Genomic DNA, 23,935 nt, shown 5'->3' on the forward strand with positions numbered 1-23,935 from the left:
GCAAGGGAGGAGCGTGGAGCAGCAGGAGCTCTACCTCGATGTTTTTGCAGGGCAACCTTTTGGTAGCCCCCCCACATGCAAGATCTTCTTGTTGGTTTCTCTGGTTTGCTGCTCTTTCACTTTCCTGTATAGATTAGCTTTGTTCAACTTACTGTTAATGTCTGCTGTCATCTCTTGTTTAATAGATTTCAAGTGAGTGTACTGACCGTTTTCTGCACTTCAGAAACCAACTGTGGTATTGGGGGAGATGCATTACACTTGTGCAGACTTCTTGCTTTCCATTCCCCTCCATATCGTGGACCTTCCTTTCCAAATCTGCAAGCTGAAGTCTGAGTTCATGGACTTCAGGTTCGAGGTGATAGATAGGCTCTTGTGGATCGGGGGGCTTCATCGTCTGATAGGTTTTCGCATATTGGATGGGAGTTGGGGTAAAACCTACAACAAACGAGAACAAGGGCTTCAAGGGCTTCACAAGGGTGGCTGGGTGAAAGCCTTGGGCTTTGGCACCTTGGGAGTCTCCATGTCGGCCTATGCAAATCAGAAAGACCCCTCTCTTGCAAGCTACCTTGGAGATGCGCTGGGGGATTTCAGCCCACCCGGAGTCCCTCAACTCCCCTAGGAACCTGCTACTGCTTCTGATGGGAGAGGCTGAGCTTGAGAGGTGAGCAACGGTGTGAATCTGAGTGTCTGGTGGTGAGCTATTGGACGAGCTGCTAAGGCAACTTAGGTGGGAGGATGAGCTACTAAGGCAGGACGATGAGCTGCAGAGGACAAACTGCTAAGGACGAGCGGCTTACGACGGAGAGGCCGCTTCTGAGGTGATGAATGGAGCGAGAGAGAAAGAGGTGGTGGAGAGCCTACTTGGAGACGGAGAGGCCCTCGAGGTGACGAACAGACAGAGAGGGTCTTGAGGCGACGAGCAAACGGGTTCCACAGAGAGAGAGAGATTAGTAGAAGTAGAAGTAGAAGTAGAAATTATTATCGTCCACGGGGGGCCGAAAATGACCCATGGGACCTGAACGGTGTACAAGAAAAGTCTCCTCCGGTGTGGAGGGGTCAAGAATTTTCAAGTTCTTGACGGTACAAAAAGAGGCGGGTAACAAAAGATCCTAATGCTGCCGGCGAGGCAGTGGAAAGGACTGATGTTAACTGTGTGGAGTCTCCCAGTAACTTCCGGTAGTCCTCCCTAATGTGTGCATAACTGGGACACTGCAGAGCTATATGTGCCTCTGTCTCCACTGTTTGAGAGTCACAAAATCTGCATATTCTGGCATGTCGCAGAAGATTCAACCATGCTCCTTTCTCAATTGCAAGCATGTGAGATCTAGTCCGGAATCTAGCAATATTTCTGCGATAGAGCAAGGGGATGGAAGTGCTGATGTATGCCTGAGTAGGGGCCTCTTTTGTCATATATGTGGACCAACATGTGGGGTTGATGTGATCTTGGTAATACTCCAGCTTCACCCTCTTCTCTGTTGTTAGCCATTGAGTCTGTAGAGTGCTCAGTAGGGACATCTGAAACTCTTGGATATCAATTCTTGCGGGTGGCATAGTCAGGTATGAGTCTACATTCCATCTGCTGAACCACTTCCTTATATCTGTCCCCCATCCTGTGCAAATGATCTTGCTCTTATGGTTCTTTTGAAGTTTCATGCTGGCCATCCATGCCCTGTGAGGTAATCTATCTGTTTGCATTTGTTGAGAGAGAAAGAAAGAAAGAAAGTTTATTAAAGTCTTCGGGAGACCGTGAAGGTCTATGAGACTAAAGATAACTGATACAATGAGCATAACGGTGGCGGTCTCAAAACGGGCCAGCCAACCGTTTCAACAAAAAAGAGGTTATGAAGGACTGTGTGTGTCTAGTCCTGATACAAAAAATATGTGTCTACCTCCAGATGATACAAAAGAGAAGGGGGGGGCACCAAAAATGGGACAGAGGGGGGAGATACAGTATACATGTGCAGGTGGTGATCGTTAGAGACCAATCATAGAGGGGCCGTCAAATGGGAGGTCGGAAAAAACCCTGCGATAGATGATTGGCCTCTGACCTAGTCGAGCTCGGTCGTCGAGGGCGGCGGGTGGCCCTGTGGATGAGGGCAACGGTAACCCCGGTGGGGCGAGCAGAGAGCAGAGACGAGATGTCATGGACCTGGACGTGTGAGTCTGTGCATTGGCGCAGCTGTCGTGGCTGTGGATCTCGCTCACGTCCGCGTCGTCGGCTAGACTGAGAAGAGGTATCTTGTGTTTGGAAGAAGTCAGTGATAGGCCGCTGGGTGTCCTCACGCTGTGTGCGCTGCTCGTGTCGCTGTGCTCGGAGAGAGGTATCTCGGTAGCGAGTCATCTCATGTAAGAAAGCGGCTAGGCATCGCTGATCCGGGAATTGCAGGATGTGTGGGAGGGAGCCGAATCGGTCGCAGAAGAGGCAGTGGTACCGGCCTCGAATGGCATAATAGATAGGACATCTGAAAGCAAAGTGCTCCTCTGACTCGAGTCTTCGGAAGACCGATGGGTCTTTGAGACTGTGAGAAACCTGATATAAGCTAGTTGGAGGGGTGAAGCTACTAATCGACCATCCACACCCATACAAAAGCAAAAAAACTGTATCCTACATGGTCATATAAAAAAAGTAGTCATCTACAACATCACCACCATCATCAGCAGCAGAGCGACTGTCATCATAATACAAAGTGAAATGTGCTCCAAGGTCAATGTGGTCCCCTCCCTCCTAAAGAGCGAGGGAGCAAGCATGAAATCAGATATAGAATGCTGTCGGCTCCTTGTGGATGCAATCCTATGTTGTCTCCTAGTCACGGCTCTATGCCTAACAAGGGTGATAGTCCCCCTTGTCAGTCTCACACCCACTCTGAACATGGAGGGAATGTAACTAAGTGTAATTTGTGCATCAACCCTCTGCTTGAGCTGCCGTGTCACTGGATCTGGGTCCTAATCATGCCTAGGACCCGTAGGAGGCGAGTCTATATGGTCTGGCTAGAAGAACCTCGTGATCATGCTCTGAGAAGAGTCCACTAGGGTACGCTCCTCGGGTCTCTGAGATTGGAGTAGGCGCTCACAATGCCTAACTGCCTCATGAATGAACGTGGCCAAGCACCTCTGATCTGGAAAAAGAGAGAAATTGGGATAACAGCCCGGAGCAATCTCTGAACAGGCACTCTGAACAGGCAATAAAGACGTTCTTTGACCTCATAGTGAACATGGCATTTGAAGATGAAATGTTTCTTCAACTCAACCTCCTGTAGACTGCACAAAGTGCATATACTCCTCTCCCTAAGTAGACCCTCTACCCGACCACTCTCAATGCGGAGTCTATGTGAAGAGACCCAGAACTGCCCAATGGAGATCCTCAAGTGAATTTGTGTATACCCTGGTGGGTCAACAAACCCCTCATCCAAGATATGTAGGCAATGCTCTCTACAGAAGCTGAGCTTCACCTGGAGCTCATTCGGTTCCAACTAGGTCCAGAATGTGTGTAGCTGTAGTGGAATGGAGGAAGTCTATCCAAATGTAAACCTTGTCGCTCAAAACATCTCACTGTGTGGGCTAACCAACGTCTCTAGTCACCTGCTTCTCATAATGCCATGGAGGAGGACGATGCTAACCATGTTAATCTGTTGCGTCCCGAGGTGCGATATCCGTATGCCTTGACTCGATATAAGTAGTTAATGACCTGAAATGTTGCATCGAGCTGCAATGGTGAAGATCCAAACTCAACTTGAATGATCTGGTGAGGAACTGATGGATTACTGCGAATCATCCGTGACAGCATGAGAACTTGTAGCCGCTCCACACGAGCCCACACAGTATCTGACAAGTCCAGCCCCCAACAAGGGCTGCCATACATCCTTGCCGGTCAAAGCAAGGAGAAAAGAGTAGACATTTGGTCCAAGGGTCTTGAAAGTATGAACGGAAGCACTACCTCTCCAATCTAGCTAACGAGGCATATCCTCTGCTCAAAGGCGTGCCTGCATTGCCGGTCTCGATGGCGAAAATAGGTCCGGAAAAGAAAACCCCCAGGTAGGTATTTGATGAAACAATCTCGACTAGTGACATGTCAAAAGTGAACCGGTCTCGATGCATCGTGACCCGAGATGTATTGAAGATCATGGCCTTGGTTTTACCAAGGTTGACCTTTAGATCATGCGACTCACGGAAAGACCTAAGTGTCTCTAGAGCGCCTCTGTTGAGGACGGTAGGAGTACCACATCATCTGCATAAAGCAATATCTAAATTGGAGTGCAAGCAAGAGAGCATCCAACACCCCCTAGTGTCTGCATGACTGCCTCAAGCTCATCGATGTAGAGGACAAACAAAGTGGGTGATAAAGGACATCCTTGTTTGATCCCAATCGTACTCAGAATCTCATCTGTCCATCCATCTCCTATCCGAACTCTGCCTTAGGTTGATCGAAAGATTTATGTTTGGTTTCAAATCTGAGTTGGTGGCGCAAAGCCTTACACTATTCATCATACCAATTGTTACAAGGGACAGTCCCAAGTGGTGGTGGGCGAGTAGTGTGAGGGAAGGCGTGACATGCAGCCTCAGGTAGTGAATGGGTGATGAAGGTAGTGCGATCCTCTAGTAGGGGCATGAAGTCAATATATGTGAGGAGCATATAAAGGCGTGCCGAGTACCTAAGTGAAAGACTACGGTCGAAATGTATGTCCTGATAAGTGTTGTGAATGATCGGAGGGGTGAAGGGTACTGCGAGGTGGAGTATGGAGACATGGAAGAAGAGATAGGTGTGGTTAGCCCTAGGAGGTAGTGGTACGACAGAAAAGTCAATGATGCGGGAGGCAAAGGTAGGGGATCCCATGATGTTGTCACGGGCATCCACACGCCTGTGGCCATGCTAGCTAGTGCCAGCGCAGGCAGCCAGGTCAACGGCTACGTAGGCGTCCGTACAGCCATTCAGGCAGCCCTGTCGAATCAGCAATCAACACACAGTCAACGGGCAGTCAACGCCATGTTATCGCAGGTCAAAAAACTCAATCGCAGCCCCTTCAAGGATCTAGTGGTCTAGGTAGAGTCTTCCAGTTTTGCAGTGAGGGTTTCAGCCCCTTCATACAATTGTATTCAGCCCTTTGGGCATTCATTTTTCAGTTGTCTCTATTTTCTCTTCGGAGGTCCACTACATTCTCTCCCTCTGATTCTCTCACTCACATCCACAGCTCACTTTGTGTATTGAGTGCATCATCTTGCAGTTGCAGTTAGTATTGAGCAGGAGAAAGTGAGGATAGTCTATCTCCCGCTAGAGATACAGTGAATGACATTGGAGCCCCCTCCATGAGGGAAGCAAGCAAAACCACCCGAGGATGGCCATGTGTCAAGACCATTATAAATAATGAGATCATGCATCTTGCCAAGATCTAGCAATGCCTGCCCATAAGATGTGATAGGGGTCACCTGTCCTCTAAGACTCGCAACAAACCTGCATCCTCTTGGTCGATGTATGGTACCAGAATAGAATCATCTCTGAAGTCATGGAGTGATACCTGCTGTGCCCCTATCCTCGCATTGAAGTCGCCAACCAAGAGGACTTCCCCACGACTCGAGAAATCAACGAAAGCTTGATAGAGGACTGTGTATAGTGATGTCTCAGTCTCCTCCCAGACATCTTGGGCAAAGTGTGAGGTCTCGGGAGGAAACTAACATATGAACAAATCCTGGCTGTCTATGTGTCAAATGCGGCGGATCAAGAGAAACCTAGAGTGTGAGTCTCTCTTCTCTATTGAGATGGCCCCCAAAAGAGAAGACCTATAGAGAATTGCTACTCTATTGGACCCTATTACTCCTCCAGTGTCCCTCGTCTCATCTCTGTAGGCCGCCTCCCAAGTATAGCCACTGACCCCACTGGTAGAGGATGCTTTGGACTCTGATGTGTCTCTCTATAGAAGACTATGTCATGACCTGTATAGGATTATGAGAAATTCCCTGGTTCCGACCATAAGGTACCATTACAGTTCCAAATGGTATATGATGGGGGCTCGGATATCTCAGTCCCATAGACCCCTCCTCCCTATGTGGGAGAGGGGCCCTATGCTCGACGAGGCCTGCCATCTCGTACTACCGCCTACTTCCCATCCTTATGAGCGTGATCTCGTTGCTGCAACAGTGTGCGTCTCTCCTCTACCTGTAGGGGGGTGAGATTCTCATCCATGGAGACAATGGGTGGTCTTGTAGGATGGATCTACGTTGTAAAGCAGCAAGTCGCACCTATGCATCCTGAAAGCGTATAATGAGGGGCGGCTCTCGATTGGAGTCTCTCCAAACTCGCCAGGCTCTCTCGATCCCATGCTCTGCTACCCCTAGAGTGGTGGCCACAAATCTAGCCGCATCACTCATCGATTACTCCCAGTGTGTGGAATGCCACGAACCTTGATGTTGAGATCCTTACAGGCTCTCTGTTGCTGCTGCTCCAAGAGATTGGCCAAAACAGTTGCCTTGATGATTCGTGTTTGGCCACATTCACCCATCTGGATGTCTCCTCAATGATAGATTGCATACTCGCAATCTATGCCTCAACAAGTGGCGTGCTCCCTGGGACTGTACGAATGTCCTGTCTTAGCTCTTGGATAAGGCTAGCGTGCTCTTGAATAAAGTGGGCCTGCTCCTATACGGCACGAGCTAGATCTTGGGTGTATCGGGCCTGCTGCTCTCGTGTGAATCGAGTCAACTCCACCTCTCGTACTCGTATACTGTGTACCTCTATGAGTAAGACCTCTCATATGTCTCGTGGATTAGCTACCTAGCTGAAACTGGAAATGTTGAGGTACAAAGGTTCTAGGAGGGACGAGACGAGGCCTCGACATGCCCGTGACCCGACAGCTCAGACAGAGGGTCGACACACATATCACAATTGGAGACATCCCCTCCTTGTTTAGAGTCAGAGCCCGATCGACGGGGGTCACAGTAGCCCTGGTTAGACGTAGAGCTACAACTAGGAGACGTGCCAGGACCGCACCTCTAAGTGGCCGATAGCACTCTATTGCTGACTTCATGCCTCCACTGCCTCATCCATCCTGATATCTTGCTGTTGCTGGGGATGATGATGATATTGATAATGATGCTGAGATTGATATATAGTCAACCATCGACATGACTATGTTGTACGTAGGACTTAGTACTGCCATTCTGCATTTTTGCATTTTGCATTGGTATGGATGCTCGTTTAGTAGCTCCACTACCACAGCTCGTTGTATCAGGATGTTCACAGTCTCATAAACCCATCGGTCTTCCGAAGACTTTAATAAACTTTCTTTCTTTCTTTCTTTCTTTCTCTCTCCCAAGTTGATCCCACGGGAGGAGATTAACCGCATCATACGGTTAGATCTCCTCCAGCTCCATGCATCTCGGAGTATCAGAGGATGGGCTCATCATCAAACCTCAGTATCTCGAGGACACAGGAGTCTCACATGTGCTTAGGATTGCCATCAGACAGATGCGAGTCTCGTCCCATCAGCTGAGGATCGAGGCAGGGAGAGCTACAGGCATACCCAGAGAGCAGCACACTTGCAGGTTGTGCACGATGGGGGCGGTCGAGACAAAGGAGCACTTTCTATGTGTCTGCCCAGTCTACTATGAGATCCGAGGGTGCTACCACTTACGGCTTTGGCCCACTCTCACAAACTGATCCACTTCCAGGACCAGGTCTGTATTGGACTCTACCTAATGGAGATGCGACGACACAGGCAGACGCTACTACAACATATCAGAGAGCAACAAGATGGGCCACCGCACCACAAGGTACTAAGGTAGACCAAGCACAGAGACAGGTCACGGATTTCTATGCACTTGACTAAGCTCCAGGGCACTCTGGGGTAGAGGAAAGTGGAGCTAACCGACATGAGAGATATATGGATTGGTGGAGAGAGCCGACATAGCATTGCTAGACGAGAGACACAAGGACCGTACACGACGCGACAGTCGACCAGAGCATAGACGATCGTGATTCGACCTGTTTCAGCTCCCCTCAGGGGAGATTGACCGAGACGAGGCGTCATCCTTGACATAGCCCATCGGATCTGGAGATCGAGGAGACCACGCCCTCCACCACCACGGGAGACAGCCCAACAGATGCAGATACGTGAGCTCTTTGCATCTCATCAGGGAGCCACCATGGAGCTTGGATACGTGGAGCCGATTCATGCACTTGGGACTCTAGCTTTGAGCACTTGATATTCTCATGCCACCCTCATTTTGCTACCTTTTTGCTATTTTGTACTAGTATAGCATTTTAGTACTCAGCAAGGGCCGTAGCGAGCCCTTTGCCCCGTCCCACAATGGTCTATATGAGTTACTTGATTCTGTACTTTGTCCCATAGGCTCGCGAGGCCTCCTGCAGACGTTAATATTTCTTTCTTTCTTTCTTTCTCTCTCTCTCTCTCAGCCATCTACATTTCTTACTTAGCTCGCTCGGTCACTGCCTACCATCCTGCCCTGGGGTCCATGTGATCTAGTTGAAAGAACTCCGTGATAGAGCTCTGAGAGGGATCAACCGAGGAAGAAGTCTGCTCCTGTCTGCGTGCTCGGAGTATCCTCTCGTGGTGTCTAAGTGCCTCATGAATGAAGCGTGCCAAACACCGCTGGTCTGGGTAGGAGAGGAAATGGGCTAAAATCCCATAACTATCTGTAAAGAGGCAGTGGAAACGTCCTCGGATCTCATAGTACACAGCACACCTGAAGATGACCTGAAATGCAGCATCTAGCTGTAAAGGGGGTGACCCAAACTCAGCCTGAATGATCTGGTGAGGAATGGATGACTTACCACGAATCATCTGTGATAGCATGAGAACCTGTAGCCGCTCCACACAGGCCCACTTTGTATCCGACAAGGCTGGCCCCCAACAAGGGCTGCCGTACATCCCCACTAGGCGAGCCAAGGAGTCAAAAAGCAACCCCTTGGTGCGTGGATCCTGAAAGTGTGAGCGGAAGCACTGCCTCTCTAGCCTGGCCAATGAGGCATACCCTCTACTCAAGCGTGCTTGCATCGCGGGTCTCATAGTCAAGATCGGTCCGGAGAAGATAACCCCAAGATAAGTGTATGATGAAACTATCTCAACAGATGACCCCGCAAATGTGAACTGCTCATGACGCATGATGGCTCGATGAAGATCATGACCTTGGTTTTACCCAGGTTGACCTTCAAATCATTAGACTCACAAAAGGACTGTAGTGCGTCTAGGTGTCTCTCAAGCCCCTCTGCCGAGGAAGACAAGAGAGTCACGTCATCTGCATAGAGCAAAATCTGGATTAGCGTGCCCGCAAGAGAGCAACCTACACCCCCTGTGTCTGCATCATTGTCTCAAGCTCGTCAATGTAGAGGCCAAACAAGGTAGGCGACAAAGGACACCCTTGTTTGACCCCGATGGTACTCATGATCTCGTCTGTCCACTCGGATCCTGCCCGAACTCTGCTAGAAACTCTCTCGTAAAGTGCCGTGACAGCCCAAATGATCTCCTGGTCATAACCCAAGTCTTGTAGGTGCCGTATGAGGTGGGCTCTGGGGACCGTGTCAAATGCCTTGCGAAAATCCACAAAGCAACAATAAACCCTCTTCTTCCGTGACCTCGCCTCCTCGATGATACATCTGGGCGTCAGAATGTGGTCCATGGTTCCATGATCACGCCGGCCTGTCTTGCTGCTTTGAGTCCTCGACACTCTATAAGTCTGCTAACCTCGGAGTCAAGTACTGATGCATAAATCTTGGACATGACATGTCCAATCATAATGGTCCTGTACTTCTTCGGGCTCATGGGATCTCCTACCTTGTGGATGGGTGAGATAGTGTTAATTGTCCAAGTGTGTGGAAATCCCAAACAAACCGCTTCATTAAAAATCTTTGCTAAGATCGGGGCTAGGAGGTTAATCCCATATGCAATGAACTCAGTGCATAGTCCCTCCTGATCCTCGCTCGGCCATTATGAAGTTTCATTACAGCATCCTTTACCCCTCCTCTAGTGAAGAGGGTGCAGGATGTGGGACGAGGCATGTGTGAGAGGCTAGGGACTGGCTGATTTGGAATGTCATAAAGTGTGCGTGCATAATCAAACCAGATCTGGGTGTCAGTGAGTCGCGGAGGGGACCGTCCTTCTAGAAATCTCCGCCAGAAGTCCTTAGAGTTGTTACTAAACAAATTGTTCAGTAGCTCTCCTCGTTTCGATGAACGAAGTCTAGTTTCTTCCTCCGTATCAGTCTACGGTATTCATGTAGCGTATCTGGTGCGCTCGGGAGACTTTTTTTGGTTTCGAATGTGAGTTGACGGCGTAAGGCCTTACACTCATCATCGTACCAACTATTACAGGGTACGGTTCCAGGGGATGGTGGGCGGGTGGAGCGGGTGGTGTGGGGAAAAGCGTGAATGGCAGCCTCGTGTAGTGAGCGGGTGACAAGGGCAACACGATCCTTTAAAAGGGGTATGAAGTCAATATAAGCGAGAAGTATGTACAGACGGCCAGAGTAAGAAGGTGAGTGATCCCAATCAAAGCGTATATCGTGGTAGGTGGAGTAAGCACTGAGTGGGGTGGAAGGTGCTGTGCGAAGGGAGGTGGAGATGCGAAAGAAAAGGTATGTATGATCAGCCCCTGGGGGGAGAGGTGCTACAGTGAAGTCAGTAATGCGAGATGTGAAGACAGGGGATCCCATGATGTAATCAACAACACTGGAGCCCCCCCCATGTGGAAAGCATGTGAAACCACCTGAAGCGGGCCATCTGTTAAGACCATTATAGATAATGAGATCATGTATCCTGCCTAGGTCTAATAGGGCCTACCCATAGGATGAGAATGGACCTCGCCTGTGTGCCGAAACCCGTAGCATACCTGCCTCCTCAAGGTCAACATCTGCCAGTAGAATGGAATCATCTCTAAAATCAAGAAGTGGTACCTGACGGGCCCTTGTCCTCGCGTTAAAGTTCCCCACTAGAAGGACTTCTCCGCGGCTAGAAAAGTCAACGATGGACTGATAAAGGGCAGCAAATGGGGATGTCTCATCATCACCTTGAATATCTCTGCAAAGTGGGAGGTCTCCGGGGGGAAGTAGCGAACTGTGACAAACAGATTCTGGCTGTCCATGTGTCGTATCCGGATCCAAAGAAATTTGGAATGTGTATCTCTCTGCTTTACTGAAATGATCCCCTGAAGTGTGGATCTGAAAAGGACTGCAACTCCACCTGAACCTCGAACTCCTCCTGTACCCCTCGTCTCATCTTTGTAGGCAGACTCCCATGTATATCCGCTGACTATTGGAAGAGGGCGCTCTGGACTCTGATGTGTCTCTGTGTAGAAGACTATGTCGTGGCTTTGCACGGAGAGAGAGAGAGAACACACCTTGCACGGAGGGGGCAAGTGGCAGTAATCATACTGATTTTCATGGAAGCTCCTTTAATGAGGAAGGGATCACCTTTGATGAGGAGCCTCATGAGGGTTAGGCGCTCATATGGAGTATCCCGCAGTGTGGGGAGAGTTCAAGTGCCAGCCTTTGATTTGGCACCCAGATATTTGCGACCAAGAGGGGCACATTTTGGTCATTGCACTCACATCAGTTGGTCACAGTGGGATAGAGGACCTACTCTCTCTTTGGAGGCTTGGTACCAGCTTCCAAAGCAAGTTGAGGAGCGCCTTAATGCATTGTCATACGTGAGAGGAGCTACTTCAGGTTCTAGAGGAGCTCCCAAGATAGGTGTTCTACTTAGGGTTGTCCTCATGGATTATGTTGTTTGCGACCCTTGCCGAGTCTCTTACAGCCTAGCCCAAGGAGGGTATTACAGCTAGAATAAGAGCTTGAAGACATAGACCCAGGGGATGACGGAGCCTTAGAGTCACTTGAGTTGCAGAGGATCAGAGTGCATGGGCTATGGGGGAAGTGTTGGGCCACTGGCCCCTGTCCTTTTAGGAATGAGCTCGCACAATGGCACTTAGCTGCTTCAAGAGGTTCAGTGGGTCATGGACAATGGTTCTAGTCATCTAGGATCGGCCACCTAGAGAGGATACCGGAGCTGAAATTCTTCTCATAAATCATGCGTATAGCAGAAGTTCCTTTGATGAAAAAATTGTGGCCATTGAGAAATGAAATGGAATAGAGTTTCTCTATATTTCGACTGTATAATGGAAAGAGATAATCATACCAAGTTTCTCTGAAAATTTGTACATCAATCTATAGGTAGATGGCTGCAGCTGGACACTTTATCAATACATCTCCCAAGACCAACATAACGATGTCTTTGTCTAGACCTCATACTTCTTTTGGCCGATGGCCCATGGCTAATAAAGATGCAGAGAGATTGGATCTGTTAGGCCTAGAGATGACAACGCACTGCTTGTGGAGCTACCCTTTGGCCCAAAGCATTTGGTTGTTCTCTCTTAGATTGTGGCCAAGGTGCGGGGGATCCATAGGGTTTTCACGTGGGGGATGTTTGCTTGGATGATTGGGGGGGGGGCAGGGGGAGGATGATTTCTCCATTGAGGTGACCTCGCTGGCCTACTTGGTTGACAGTGAGCAGATCATGAGCCACAATATCCATGAGGTTCCCCCTCGACTTGGTGGTGCCTGGAGCTATCATTGGAGGGCAGTGTGTGGGAGACGATTGCCAGCATCACAACCTGGAATATTCAGGTGGCACGATGTAGTCTTGCGATGGGAGGGGAAGTAGATTTGACTTGGGGCCACTCTCCTCAATATTTGACATGACATAATCTATACCTTCCAAGCAATCTGGGAGCAGGGTAGGAAGTGTTGTAGAAAGACCGTCAAAAGACGGGAGCATTTTTAAAGGCTTATTTTACAAGCATCTTTTACATTTTCATGGACCAAGGTATACACTAGGTGTATATACCCCACCCAGAGGGGCTATTGGTGCTTTCTTCCAGGGTACTTTAGGCAATGAGCTAAGACCCTGTGAGGCAGGCTACAGGACAGTCAGCACTCTTTTCAGCGCCTTGCAGAATGATGATTTTGTAGCTTTCAAAGCTTCTAATTAACGGTTTCCTTGGAGTGGTTGAGAGACTAGCTTTCAAGACATCTATACATTACAAGGGATTAATTCACGAGATGAAGGAATTTAGGTGTCATCATCCATAAGGCCATCATTCTCTAGCACCAGTGTGGCGAACTAGGGTATAGGCAAACAGGGAGCTTGTTTGTTTCCTGTTGGAGTTGCGAACAAGCTTTAAAATTTGTTTGGCAGGCAGGTTTAGATCTGTGATCTGGATATTGAAATAAATGGAATTAATGATATGTTTCATGAGTGATTCTAATGTTCTTCTGTTAGCCGATTCGGCTTTGGTTTTTATATACGACCATATTAAATGTCTATAGTTACGTTCTTTAACAAGCTTTTCTTTGATCTTCCAGAGGCTTGTTGATGACAGAATGGGCCTTCTCGGGTCTCTGCTTGCAGTATTGAACCCATGTAGGCTGATCCAAGATTGATAATGCAGACAAAGGAATGCTTGCAACGGGATGAATTCCAAGGTTTGTACATACCCTTGCCAGTTAAGAGGAGAGGCTGGACCAAGAGCGTATTTGTGAGGCACAAGAATTTTCAGGAAGGTAGTACGGCCGTGACATTTTAGAAATGTTTGTCCAAATATTCAACAAGATGATTGGCTCTACAGAAATTACCATCCCTTGGGAAACAAGCATACCACCTGTTAAAAATGGACCTGTCCTCATGCTCAAGTATTTGACCAGCACTAGATTTAGCATTTCCTAATCCATTGTTTTCTTATTTTTATAGCTTCCTGAAAGAGGAAATAACTAAAGGATGTACATGATTTTTATTTCCAGAATGCACTGAGGCAGAAGATGCATCTACCTCAGGAGGAGTAATAGACAGGATATGACTGTCTGACAGTTCCGTTGAACGGAGGAATGTCCCCATTACCATTGTAACACAAGCTTGCTAGTGTGTCCAAAACACAGTTCAAAGGCAAGTACACCTTATATTATCATTTTCTCTGATTTCAGGTACGTAAAATGAGCACAAGTAGATTCGTTTGATTCATGCAAAATTTAAAATAATAATCTAGCCCATTGCATTGTAAATTTGGTGGTGCAGAAAGGATTCTCTCAACATTAAGGTTCACACCCAATCCCTCATTAGATCACTGGTAGTCATCTCGATCTGGCAGTTCAGGTCCCATATCGCCCGTGAAGGTTCCACATTGCAAGCATGCTGTTGTGGCAAGGATCTGATTCATGGCGAGTATGTGACATTTGATGGGTTTTATGATTAAACTGTCACGCCTAAACTTTTCTCTTGTAAATCACGGGCATAGGCACACACAATATCCTCCCAGCCAACCTCGGTGGTTGCAAACTCAGAAATACAAAAAAAATTATGTGAAAGCTCCTGCTTGCAAAGTTCCACCGAGCCCCAATTCCCTAGATGGATCTAGTATGCCACATGTCTTCATTCTAGGTTACCTCCTAAATGCATCATTTACCCCTCTTGGGATATCATTGAAATCATTTGCCCCTTGGCACATTTAATGCATTTAGACCCCTTAGCCTTAGATCCACCTAGCCTTGTGCCATGTCACCCTCACCAAAGACCTTGACCTTGATTCCTTTGATCATTTATGTAAAGCTCAAACAAATATAATATAAACATTGATCCTTTAAAGGAAAATGTCAACTGACCCTTCCGAAGTCATGTTGCCTCAACTTGAGCGTAACATTCCTTCCCTCTTCAGGCATCAGCGTCCTCGATGATGAAGTCTGGGAACACTCTCCGTAACTGGTATACGGATTCCTAGGTAGCTTTTGATAGAGGTAAACCATGCCATGCAACCAACACCGTGGGTATCTTCCGATTGCGTACTTGCATTGTTCCTCGGTCTAGGATTCTTGTTGGTTTTATTTCATCCGCATACGCCTTAGCTCTATCCATAGCTAGTTAGCCCTTGGTCTATAACCATAGTTCAGCTCAAACGGACTGAACCCTGTAGAGGAATGCTTTCTATCATTGTAGGCAAATTCTAACAATGGCAACCACTTGTCCCATGTATGTTGCCTCAATGACACATATGCTCTAAGCATATCCTCTAAAATTTGGTTGATTCTTTCCGTCTGACCATCCGTTTTTGGATGATCCCCACTACTCATTCCCAACTCAGTCCTTAGTGTCTCAAACACTACAGTCCAAAAATGACTGGTAAATTTAACATCCCTGTCTGACACTATGGATTTGGGTAATCCATGCAAACGAAATATATGTTTAATAAACAAATCCGCCACTTACAGGACACTAACAGACTCTCTAGTTGGAATGAAGTGAGCCATCTTGGTAAGACGATCAACTATCACAAGGATAGAATCATGTCTCAAACACTACAGTCCAAAAATGACTGGTAAATTTAACATCCCTGTCTGACACTATGGATTTGGGTAATCCATGCAAACGAAATATATGTTTAATAAACAAATCCGCCACTTGCAGGACACTAACAGACTCTCTAGTTGGAATGAAGTGAGCCATCTTGGTAAGACGATCAACTATCACAAGGATAGAATCATATCCACCTTGTGTTGTAGGCAGACCTACAATAAAGTCCATGGAAATGCTCTCCCACCTACCTAGTGGTATTTCCAAAGTTTGTAAAGGTCCGGGTGGCTTCACCCGCTCTGCCTTACTTGACATGAAAAACAATGTGTCACATATTCATGAATATGTTTTTTCATCTTTGGCCAAAAGAAATCTCGCTTCACGAGATCATATGTCTTCTCGACTCTTGGATGTCCCGCACATGGGCTATCATGGCATTGTTGAATGACTCTCTGCCTGAGATCATTCTGACTAGGTACTACTATCTTGCCATTTCTTTTCAGCATACCATCTCTTATGGCATATCTTGCATAAGTTTGGCCTTTTCTGGATGCCAGGTCATCCTTCTCCCCGGGTTTAAATACATGAGCCTTAGGCCAAAGGCTCTGGACGAACTTGTCTACTTTTTGAGTTTCTCTAATCTTGATCATTAGAGCACTCTCTAATACCGTGAAACTCATATTATGCATAATGCGTGACAACGCGTCAGCAACTTTATTATCATTCCCTCTTCAGTACCGAATCGTCAAGTTAAACTTCTGCATGAGTTCTGCCCACCTAGCTGGGCGGCCTCTCAAGTCAGGTTGTTTACAAAAATGTTTTAGAGTATCGTGATTAACATCAACATAAAACTCTGATCCATATAAATAATGTCTCCATGTTTTGAGGCGAAAAGTATCATCTTTCTTTTTTTTAAATATCAGTGGCAAAGCAAAAGGTGAGAAACTGGGTTGAATCTGCCCCAGCTTGAGGTATTCTTCCAAGTGTCTTCGTACCTCCGCTTCTTCGGTAAAACTTAACCTATAGGGAGGTCTATTTACAGGTTCTGCTCCCGGGATTAGTTCAATCGTATACTGAACATTCCACTCTAGAGATAACCCATAAGGTAACTCATCTCTAAAACAGTCAGAGAACTCCTCTACTATTTGATCAGCCAGCTTGGCCATCTCTTTATTTTGGGCAACATCAGTGCTAGTCGAAGGACCATCAATCGGCTCTACCGATGCTGTACAAAGAAACAAAAACTCTTCTTGAGCTTTTCGAACTTCCATTACGGAAACCAACGGTCCTTGAGGTATATCTTTTTCACCTTGCAAGACATACAGCACATCATTCATCTTGAATTGATAAATGTGCTTTTTCCAATCTATGGTTGGATTCTTCTTAGAATGCCAAGCCTTACCCAGGGCTATGTCTGCATGAGCAAGCTTTGTCATTTCAAAATCAAGTTTCTCAGCATAGTCCTGAATTCGAAGTTCCAACTAGGTAACCCTTTGGTCCCATACTTCAGTTGAACTCCCGTCTACCATTCTGACTGTATATGCATAGTCAGATGGGCTAGTCTTTAATTTCAGCCTCTTTACAAGCTTGGAGTTAATTACATTGTGCGTTGACGCTGAGTCAAATAACACAATGACATCATGATTAGCTACTTGCCCTTTCATCTTAATTAACTCTGTATTGTTAAAGGTTGTATAACCCATTGCTGCGGGCTTTGATAGGACATTATCAGGTGCACTAGTTACTAGCTTAGCAATAGACACACATAACAAAACAGGTACTGACCTTGAGAAGATCCCGCTAGCTGAATCTGCATTTGTTTTGCTCTGGGACTTTCCTCCATTTCCACGTCGCATTCTGAGATCACCATCTCAGCCATCTGACAATCCTTGTTTCGTGGACAATCTTTCCACTGATGAGGCTGAAGGCATCCAAAACACAAGCCTTCTCTCCTCGCTTTTTCTCTTTGCTCTGGGTTCAAATAAGACTTCGCGGGCTGCCATTGGTGTTACTTTTCTTTTCATCCCAATGGTGGTACTTGGTTTAGGAGTCTCAACTGGCTTCGCCTGCTTGGCTTGACCACTAGGTTGTGAGGCACTCCCTTTGCTAATCCACTTCTTCTTAAGCCCAGTTTTCTTTGGATACTCATACCGAGTCCCAACCTGCACAAACCCACTTGGTCTGTTCCCTTTGGCATCTTCATAGTTCAGGGCTATGGCAATTGCTTTATCTAGCGTGTTTGCATACTTAGCCCGAACTTCCATCTTGATCCGATCATTCAGTCCAAAGATAAAATCTTTTACCTGGATTGACCAAGGTAGAGGTTCATAAACTTTCATTACACTTTCTCTGAACTTATCAGTGTATTCCGCCACTGATAAATTTCTCTGACGAAGGTTTCGATACTGATCCCAAGCTTGGGATGCTTCATCAGGAGGTAAGAATTGTTTTCTAAATTCTTTTTTAAACCCCTCCCAAGTAGTGGATGCCATACCATCTTTCTGCTGTTTTATCCACCACCTATCCGCTGCCTCATTAAACATATGGGTGGCCTCGTGGATTTTCTTCATATCATTCCTGATTTCACAAATGGCGAAAGCCTTATCCCATTTGTGTAACCAGGTCTCTATGATATCGGAACTACGGTTAGACATCCGACCAGAATACTTTTCTGGCCTATAATTGGCAATATTAGGCACTTTAGCCCTTCTAGGCTCGACCGTATGAACATTGGTTTCAGGCTCCATTGGAGATTTACCTTTGTCCTCACGAGATGGTCTAGCAGACATACTATGAACCATTTTCCTGAGCTCGGATTGCCCTACATTTGCTTGTAACTATTGCGCTAAAATTTGTTGCAAGGCATCCTCTAATAAGGCAATTCTACCAAACAGTGTATGGCCTGCTGGGCGCGACACCTGCGGGGTCGGCCGGACTCCCGACTCTACGGGATCCACCCTAGAAGCTTCTTCTTCAACTTACATTTAGGTCGATGGGTGTTTTTTAAAAAAAATAAAAAATAAAACACACCTAAATTGTATCTAGAATCGAAAGCCCAACTCCCAAATTTACAGCTAACCAGGCATATATCAACTGCAACCAAAACCACTTTTCCCTATACTAGGAAAACTCCTGCACACCTAAACTGCAAATATCCCCCATGCATAACAGGCATATAGCCGAATGTTTGCATCAATCCAATATGCCTCCCAAATCTGGAACCCATTACAACGAGCAGGAACTCCAAAATAAAGACAAATAAAATCTGAAATAGCACTAGAAATACCAAAATTCAAGAAAAGCAGAGTAAGATGCTCCCTGGTAATTTCTTCTTGCTAGCCACATTCGATTTGTAACTTAGAATCGACTTCTTGAATGCAATTGTATTGGAACCCAATTCTTCAAAGAACACAAACTTCTCAACAGTCAAAATGTTCCATTGAATTCGTTGATTATGATTATGTCTTCTAAAATATTACGATCGCTATGCTTTATCTCGCTTCAAGTCATCGTTTCAACGCTCACGTTCACGACGAAGGCACCAGACCTGGGCTTAACTACTCTCCACTCGTCGTCCTTGCTCCGTAGTAATTGTAGACCACAAAGATCTTTATATAGAGGCTGAGGGCGTGGAGGCCTGCGCGGCTGGTAACTCTGAAGTTGATGTAGTCCTCGAGTTAAAAGGCTTGTAGCAAGCCTCGACTTGCTCCTCTAATGGCCTCACGGCTATAGCTTGCTAAGGCTAACTGCAGAAGCCAAGCGACACTGCCAACCAAAATTCAGCACAACTTGAGACTCTGCCAATCGTATGCTCACACCTGCACAGATCGTCAGGTTGCGTCCATGCCTATGTGATGACCCGTAGCTCGCCCATTAGCTCCCGTCCCGTTACCTGCTCCTCAGCCCGTGAGCTTAAGCATACGCCCAGCCAGCCCAAGACCTCTCGTGATCGTTAATCTGTAATCCCCCTTTTTCAATCACCTGTAGCTTTGATACCAAAATTTTACGATTAAACTCTTACGCCTAAACTTTTCTCTTGTAAATCACGGGCATAGGCACACACAATATCCTCCCAGCCAACCTCGGCGGTTGCAAACTCAGAAATACAAAAAAAATTACGTGAAAGCTCCTGCTTGCAAAGTTCCACCGAGCCCCAATTCCCTAGATGGATCTAGTATGCCACATGTCTTCATTCTAGGTTACCTCCTAAATACATCATTTACCCCTCTCTTGGGATATCATTGAAATCATTTGTCCCTTGGCACATTTAATGCATTTAGACCCCTTAGCCTTAGATCCACCTAGTCTTGTGCCATGTCACCCTCACCAAAGACCTTGAACTTGATTCCTTTTTGATCATTTACGTAAAGCTCAAACAAATATAATACAAACATTGATCCTTTAAAGGAAAATGTCAATTGACCCTTTCGAGGTCATGTTGCCTCAACTTGAGCGAAACAATGGGAGATCTTAACACCCTTCAAAGCTAGTGGAACTGACGCATGTGACTTTAGAGTGACAAAGTGAGAGTGTTTGTAGGGAATGAGATGTGTGACAATCTGAGTCGCCTTGTTGGTTCTACTTGAGATATTTCTTAACAGGGAGGCCCTTTTTAGTGCTCATCTTGATCCCTATTTACAAGTTTTGGCCTGTTTTGTTATTTATCCTGTTAAAGAATGAGTACTATTGGCAGATGGAGATTTTTAATGATGAATGAGGAGGTAGGATGGGAATGACAAGGATTGGGCTGTGAAGCATAGGGTAAGAGGGAGAGTGTACCTCTATGTGTGTGTGTGTGTGAGTGATGGAACCAATTTTCTTTGGGAATGTAGATTTTGATTAAAGAGTATGGTAAGTGTTATTTGGTTGATTTACGGGCTAAAGTGGCTGATGCAAAGCTTCAGATTCAACATTTTACTACTGTGATGCAGCAACACAAATTGTCTTCCAATGAGCAAGCTGATTTTCATGCTGCTCTTAATTGCTTGGCTCAAAATGATCAAAGGAAATTAAGGAAATGGCAGCTCCGCTCCCGTCAAAAAGCCATGCAGGATACAAGCCGTTCATCCAAAACTTTTTTTAAAAGCCTTCATACTTCTCGTTTGCATCGTATTTTGCGTCCAGATGGTTCTTGGACAATAAATAATCAGCAGCTCGATGAGGTGGTTCAGCATTATTTTATGGATTTATTTGCTGCTCCTATGCCCTCTTCATCTGCTGTTGAGCTTGCTGCTCGAAATGTTTTTCTTCGACATGTCCATCCGATCCTCTCTTTTGAGGAGGCAGATGCCATTTACAGATGCTGAACTTAAGTGAGCATTGGCTAAATTGGGAGGCTCTAAATCCCTAGGATGGGGTGGAATTCTTTGCTGAATTTTGGGACCAACCAAGTCCCCTTCTTTTACGTATGATCAATGATGCTTGGCTATCTGGTACTTTGCTCTCTTCTTGGAAGAAAGGTCTGCTGCATTTGGTTCCCAAGAAGCCTATATGTCAGCATCTATCGGATTTGAGGCCGATCACCTTGATGCCTGTGATTTACAAGATCATCTCTAAAATGTTGGTGTTACGTATCTCGCAGATCTTTGTGCCTCGCAGGCGAATCATGGATAATATCGCAAATACTTATGTTGGTATTGAATATGCCGAATACACACATCAAGATGTTCTGATCATGCATATAGATATTGAAAAAGCATTTGATATGGTTAGATGGGATTTCATTGCAGATGTCATGCAAAGATTGGGTTTTGGATATAAAATGCAAAGGATACTGGCTTTATGATGGTGGCACAACATCCTGCCTTTTGTTTGACACTCTCTCTTCTTCATGGTCATTAGGACGCTCTGTCCATCAAAGCTGTCCACTTAGGGCTCTGCTTTTTGCCATTGTTACGCATCCCCTCCTTATGCATATGGATGATGTGGTCTCTCGTCAATATTCGCATGGTATTGAAATTCTTGGAGCTGCTCCTTTTGTCAGTCAAGACTATGCTGATGATTCCTTCTTTTTGTTCAGAAACTCTGCTTCGGATGCTCGCCATCTTATGCAGGCTCTTCACTCATTTGGCCTTGTAGCTGGATTGAAAGTGAACTTTTCCAAATCCAAACTCCTTCCTCTCCATGCAAGTGATTGGCACACCATTTTAAGTCTTGGATTGATATTTCCTGCTGATCAGATTGTCCAACATTTGGGCTATCTCATTGGTTGGCATATTTCTCTGCCATAGGAAAGACTATGGGTTTTGTAGAAGCTCTTTCATAAGATAAATTATTGGAAGCTATTCCTTGATCTTTTACTGACATTGAGAAATTTATATCCAGGGAAATGGAATGCCTTTGGTGCACTAAACTGTATCGTAAGGCGGTTCACCTAATGAAGTACAACTATGTCTGTTCACCCAAGATGCATGGGGGTTTAAATATTGTGAATATTTACACTCATGTGATATCTCGCAAGGCTACACTTTTGCGTACTTTTCGGAGTAGCATCAGCCATGGACACTTATGCTCTCTTGTATGTTTGCTTCTCTTCGTTTTGATGCATTTGGATAGTGGATTCCGCAGTTATTATCTTTGGGCATCTACATGGTACTATTCCTGGTTGTCCATTTTCTACTCGCCTTTGGCAGTTTCTAATGGAACACTTGTGTCACCTTCCTTGTCACTATACTAGCCTTTTCTTTCTGATCACGGGAGTAGCACCCTGATTTTTTCCTCCCAGCCTATTCTGCCAAGACTTCCAAGCAAGAGAGAGATCTGTAATCAAAATCACGTAAATCAATCCTTCTCTTCTCTCACTAGCCTTAGCAGACCCCAAATCCCTAGATAGATCTAGATGCCACATGTCATCCATATAGGGCCTTCCTAATGCAACATTTCACCCCTCTCTTGGGATGCATTTAATTCCTTGCCCCTAGGCACAATCTTTGCACTAGGCCCTTGGTCTCAGATCTATCTAGTCTGGTGCTATCAGCCCTCACCTAGGACCTTGACATTAATCCCTCCCGATCATTTACATAAAGCGCAAACACATATATTACAAAGATAGATCCTATAAGGGAAATGTCGACTGATTCTTCCGAGGTCATGCTACCTCGGCTAGAGCGTAACAACTTGCATTGGTCAAGTTGTCCCCTGGATCCTCGAAATACCATCTGTCTGTAGAGAATTCATTCGAGCTGGGTCTTTGAGACGCCATTGGCCCCTCTTCAGCCTAGGAAGGCCTACTTTCTACATTGATTGGGTATATCCATAGTGGATGATGTGGTGGATGATAGGGGTCTTACTCTTTCTTTTCGATAGGCTAAGACACATTTCTCTTTGGGTATACATCACAGGCCTATTTGCCGTATTCTCACTACCATGCTGCTTTCTTTCTAGCCAATTTTCCATTTGTTTATTGATCTTTCTCTTCTGGATTGGAGATTTGATCAAGGCATTCCGGGCTGTTCTTCTTTCTCCTTCCCATCTCATTGCTAAGAAAGCTTATCATCTTCTTCTACCACAGCCATGGATTCATGAGCAGGGTCTTTCTATCTAGCATCTTGACAAACCACTTGCTTGGTGGAAGGTTTGTAGCAACCCTCACCAGGTCTGGTCAACCCTAGACCTTGGTGGGGTATCCACAGCTCCATAACCAGAAACCCTATCAGTACACAAGACAAGCCTGCAAGAAACCCATCCGGGTTTGGGCATCTGCCCTAGACTCAACCCATAAGGGTTGATGCCAGCTAGAGGTCTAAACCATTTAGAGAGAGAGCCAGCCAGCCTCAGGGTCCAGACTTGCGTCTCATACCACAAGCCCTTTCCCGCAGCAGTTGTGCTGCTCTCTGGCTAGCAGGTCTTGGTCACTGAGGAACGCATCCTCAAGACCCCTGATAATGAGCCCCTAGCCTATACGTATAGGCTAGGTATCCTGCTTTTTTGGCTTTAGCCCTATTCTTAGCTAGGCTACTCTAAAGCAAGCATCCCTCTCTTTTTGGTCAAGTCTTAGCCCAATTTGGCTTACCCTGGCTTGGCTAGCACTCCACTGCCAAGTATAGCAGGCTAGCTCACTCCTAGTGATCTAGACCTCATCTGCTAGCTTAGGTCTATCCTTTGGTTAATCCTAACCCCGGATTACACCCCATGCTAACTCTAGATCTAATCCCACTTTTGGGGACTTGTTACAAGATTCTGGCCAAGGCTATCAGCCTCCGATTGCAGCCACTTATCCCTGATCTTATTCATGACACTCAGACGGGTTTTGTGCATGGCAGAAGTATTTTTGATAACATTTTTTCTTTCTGGGAAGCTTCAGAGTGGGCCATGCAGAGTGGCCAGAATCTTGCCATTCTACTATTGGATTTTGAAAAAGCTTATGACAGAGTAGATTGGAGTTTTTTGGAGGGCACCCTTCTACGCTTTGGATTCACTGATGTTTGGATCAGAGGTGTTTCCTCTTTGTACAGATCAGCCCATAGCCAGGTACTTATTGGTGGGGTACGGGGTGAGAGATTTCAGATTTCGAGATCAGTCCGTCAGGGATGCCCCCTTGCTCCTTTCCTTTTTTTGTTCGTGGCCGAAGCTATGAGTATCTATGTTAGATCTCAA

At 46.2% G+C, this 23,935-nt stretch overlaps 1 protein-coding gene across 1 annotated transcript in view; it reads left to right on the forward strand.

Moving 5' to 3' along the window:
- LOC147887551 (uncharacterized) overlaps positions 1-13,452 on the forward strand; it is an 80,846-nt gene extending 67,394 nt beyond the window's left edge. Inside the window, exon 17 of the mRNA XM_087394340.1 lies at positions 13,366-13,452. Coding sequence (XP_087250466.1) covers positions 13,366-13,417 — 52 coding nt within the window. The 3' untranslated portion in view covers positions 13,418-13,452. The remainder of the gene's footprint in view (positions 1-13,365) is intronic.
- Positions 13,453-23,935: the final 10,483 nt, after the last annotated feature.

The sequence above is a fragment of the Dipteris shenzhenensis genome, chromosome 23 (assembly GCF_047967505.1).
Source record: "Dipteris shenzhenensis isolate YYH24624 ecotype China chromosome 23, Dip_SZ_1.0, whole genome shotgun sequence".
Lineage (NCBI taxonomy): Eukaryota > Viridiplantae > Streptophyta > Polypodiopsida > Gleicheniales > Dipteridaceae > Dipteris > Dipteris shenzhenensis.